Genomic DNA, 4616 nt, shown 5'->3' with positions numbered 1-4616 from the left:
CCTGGAGGATGACTGCTCTAGGCGACAACAGAAGGTGCGGCTTCATGAGGTATGCGCCGCAGCAAGCGCCATCCCCTGAAAGTTGAAATGGGCATCCATGCCCATCATCTTCGATCAAGACAACCACCCAACTAGCATTCCTCGACCCGAGAGCTACCCTATCGTCATCGACCCCGTCGTCAGCAGCATGCGCCTATCCAAGGTGCTGATGGATGGGGGCAGCAGCTTCAACATCCTATACATCGACACCCTGTTAGCAATGGGGATCCTGCGATCCTGCTTGCGGGCCTCCCTCTTCCCCTTGTACGGCATCCTGCTTGGCATGAACGCATACCCGGTCGGGAACCTCGACTTGCCGGTCACATTCGGCAGCAGAGCCAACTACCGCACCGAGTCCCTCACATTCGAGGTGGTGGATTGGAAGGGTGTTGACGCTCCTTAGAGCCCCAATTTACGTACCACAAGTGCACGGATCGTGTAGCTTTTCCCTTAGAGTATTCCCCCAAGGTTTATCAATCCATGGAACAAGCGTTCTACTATGCTTAACTAAGCACTAATGATGTTGGTAAAAGATCTATATTGAGTGATAAGTGTGAAATAGATCTAATCTAACCAATCTAATATAATCTAGACTAGTGAGCAATGATAGGTGTGTGCACAAGATATGAAGAGCATTTGTCCATAGGGTCTTGGATCACTAGAGATGTAATCACCGAGCAACAAAGAACGGATCTAATCTACCAAAGGTGTGTTCCAAGATCAAAACCTTTCCATCCCGCTTACTGTCACTACACGAGGATAATCGGTAATGAACAACAAGAACACGATAATTGATGTAGTCTAAGTAAACCATGCAAGAGCAAAGCAAACCCAAAGCCAAGTCGCGACCTATTAATCATCAAAGCATCATCAACAAGAATCATGATAGATCAATCTCATAAAGGATTCAGCAATTACAACTCAAGATCTCCTTACAACCCCATGAACAAACGAGGACTATACCCCATGAAGCTAGGCGAAGCGTAGTTGATCATGGTGATGAAATCTTTGGCAAGGGATGGATCCCTTGCTGTCCTCCAACTTGCAGCGGTGCCGAGGGACGATGAGGCCTCTGGTGTCGCCTTTCTCTTGTGTCTAACTCGAATGGATCTCTAGAAGTCATCTCTGGATGCTCTCTCCTTCTTGACGGCGGCTTTGGGGCATATGTAGGCGGCTCTAGTCGATGGTTTTGGTAAAACACCGGCTAGGGTTGACGAGTACTTCACGCTGAAGAAAGTTGAGGCCAATTGGGCCCTGGAATGGGCTAGGCCGGCCTGCTTAAAGGCTCCAGGCCAGCCGGCCTGGGCTCCTTCTGGCCCCTTTCGGCTCCATCTTTCGCGTGCGGGCTCTTCTCCTTATTCTTCATCTTAGGCCAGTTGTGACCCTGCGTCAAAACATCTCCGAAAATTTCCAATTTCCTACCAAAATGCAACATGCTCCAAAATCCAAGAAAAAATCGAAAATGGTCAAGTTCGGGTGCCAAGTGGCGGGTTAGTACATGAATCATCCCGAAGAAATTACCAAAACCACTCCTAATTATATAATAAAATGGATACTTAAGGAGTGCCAACAAAGGGGGCATACCACGCCATTCTCGGGCGTCCCGCATACGCCAAGTTCATGGCGGTGCCCAACTACACCTACCTCAAACTCAAGCTACCGGGCCCAAACGGAGTCATCACTGTGAGTGGCTCCTTCGAGCAGGCCTACGCCAGCAGCTGCAAGCATTTCGATGTCGCCACCACCGCGGCGAACTCGGCGGAGCTCGGCCAGCTTCGCGCTGCCACCACCGAGTGCCGACCCGACCCTGGCAAACCCAGCCAGGCGCCGACTTTCATCTCGACTGAGGAAACCAAGTCGTTTGTGGTCAATGACACTGACCCAACCAAGACGGTGCGGGTCGGCTCCCAACTGTCGGCCAAATAGAAACTCGCGCTCGTCGACTTCCTCCGGGCCAACAAGGATACTTTTGCCTGGAAGCCGTCCGACATGCCGGGCATGAGCTCCGCATTTTGTCGGGATCCAAGCCCGTCCAGCAACGACAGCGCCGCTTCGACGATGAGAGGCGTAGGGCCATAGCGGTGGAAATAGCTAAATTGTTAGCTGTTGGCTTCATAAAAGAGGTCTACCACTCCGACTGGCTCTCTAATCCAGTCCTGAACAAGGCTTGCCCCAAGGACCCTTTTCCTTTGCCTAGAAAATATTAGATAATCGACTCCACTTCTAGATGTGAGATCTTATCTTTTCTAGATGCTTACTCGGGCTACCACCAGATAGCGATGAAGGAATCCAACCAGCTCGCGACATCCTTCAACATGCCGTTCGGCTCATACTGCTACGTGTCAATGCTGTTCGGACTCAAGAATGTAGGAGCAACATACCAGCGATGCATGCAAGACTGTCTCTCCGACCAGATTAATCCGCCAATCGACCTCGACCGGCCGGATCCGCCTCGGGCGACGGTCGTGGTCCACGTTGACGACATTGTCATCAAGACGCCATGCGCCAACGACCTGGTCACCACCCTGAGCGCCACATTTGCAAACCTCAAGAGGTTCAACATCAACTTGAACCCCGAAAAATGCACGTTCGGTGTACCTAAGGGTAAACTCCTCGGGTACATGGTGTCCGAGCGTGGCATCGAGGCCAACCGCAACAAAATCGCGGCCATCACCAACATGGGCCCTATCTGTGGCATTAAGCGCGTCCAGAGGTTAACTGGATGCCTAGCGGCGCTCAGTCAGTTCATTGCCCGACTGAGAGAGCGAGGCCTGCCACTGTACAAACTCATCAAGAAGTCCGACACCTTTGTCTGGACGGAGGAGGCACAGGTGGCCCTCGACCGCCTCAAGAACCTCTTGTCCTCTCCCCCGGTGCTCGTCGCACCAGATCCTTGCGAACCCCTTCTGCTTTACTTGGCAGCCACCGACCATGTGGTCAACGCTGCTCTGGTAGTAGAAAGGGAGGAGCCGGGACATGCCCTCAAGGTCCAACATCCCGTATATTTTGTCAGCGAAGTATTGAACGACACCAAGTCATGGTACCTGCAGACATAGAAACTTCTCTATGCCGTCATCATAGCGGCCAAGAAGTTGCAACACTACTTCACCGCGACGCCGTGGGGCGGATTTCCAAATGGGCGGTCGAGCTAATGGGCTACGACGTCAAGTTCGTACCACGCACGGTGATAAAGTCTAAGGCCCTGGCCAACTTCATCGTTGAGTGGACGGAAGTCCAAGCTCCGACCCAAGAAATCTCTCATGAGTACTGGACCCTCTACTTCGATGGGTCGATCATGGGACCCGGCGCGGGGGCCGGGGTCGTCCTGGTCTCCCCAAAGGGAGGCAAGTTCCAGTACGCAGTCCGCCTCCATTTCCCCGCGTCCAACAACATCACCGAATATGAGGCGCTTATCAACGGCCTCTGCATAGCCATCGACATCGGGGCAACCTGCCTGTACGTCTACGGCGACTCCAAGCTGGTAGTCGACCAAGCCATGAAGAACTCCAACTGCGAGAGCCCCCTCATGGACGCATACCACCAGGAAGTCCGCAAGCTGGAAGGGAAATTCCGAGGTCTGGAGCTCCACCACATCCCGCGGAAGCAAAATCCTGACGCAGATGCTCTTGCAAAGATGGCCACCGAGCGCAAGCCGGCGCCAGTGGTGTTTTGGTCAACAACTTGACCGCGCCGTCAGCGCAAGAAAAGTCGCCGACCGTAGATAAGACACAGGCAGAGGAAACAGAGCAAGCAGAGAAAACAGAGCATGCTCCCTCCGACCCAGCCCCGACCAGACACCCGGGGGGCCACTCTGCCTGGAGGAATGCAACGCAGCTCGCCAGATAGCCCGACGAGCCAAAACATTCACTGTGATCGACGGCGAGTTCTACAAACGTAGCCCCTCCGAAACTTGCATTCTCATGAAGTGCATCCCCATTGCCCAGGGCAAGGAACTTCTTCTTGAGATACACGCCAGGATCTATGGACATCACGCAGCACCACGCTCCCTGGTCGGAAAAGCTTTCTGACAAGGGTTCTACTGGCGAATGGCACTGCGCAAGGCGGAGGAAATCGTCCGTGCATGCAAAGGCTGCCAGTTTTACGCAAAACAAACCCACTTGCCAGCCCAAGCCCTTCAGACCATTTGCTGTGTGGGGTTTAGACATGGTCGGGCCACTATTAAAGGCACCAGGAGGGTTCACCCACCTACTTGTCACAATCGACAAGTTCACCAAATGGATAGCGGCAAAGCCGATCACCACAATTGATTCCAAGGAGGCCGTCAAGTTCTTTCTGGATATCTTATATAGGTTCGGCGTGACCAACTCCATCAATACCGACAACGGAACCAACTTCACAGGACACTACTTCCAAGAATTCGCAGAAGGGTATGGGATCCGGATCGACTGGGCATCGGTCGGACACCCACGTACAAATGGGCATGTTGAGAGTGCTAACGGTCTAATCCTCCAAGGGCTCAAACCGCGAATTTTTGACATGCTCAAAAAGTTCGCGGGCCGTTGGGTGGAAGAGCTGCCGGCGGTGCTCTTGCGAACCACACCCAATCGGTCAACGGG

At 53.1% G+C, this 4616-nt stretch overlaps 1 protein-coding gene across 1 annotated transcript; it reads left to right on the top strand.

The window, feature by feature from the left end:
• Positions 1-1659: 1659 nt before the first annotated feature.
• LOC120678041 lies at positions 1660-1965 on the top strand. Its single transcript, XM_039959203.1, has one exon. It carries the CDS (start codon positions 1660-1662, stop codon positions 1963-1965), a length of 306 nt encoding a protein of 101 aa, XP_039815137.1.
• Positions 1966-4616: the final 2651 nt, after the last annotated feature.

The sequence above is a fragment of the Panicum virgatum genome, chromosome 6N (genome assembly GCF_016808335.1).
Source record: "Panicum virgatum strain AP13 chromosome 6N, P.virgatum_v5, whole genome shotgun sequence".
Taxonomy (NCBI): Eukaryota; Viridiplantae; Streptophyta; class Magnoliopsida; order Poales; family Poaceae; genus Panicum; species Panicum virgatum.
This window is presented reverse-complemented; position numbering and strand designations above follow the sequence as displayed.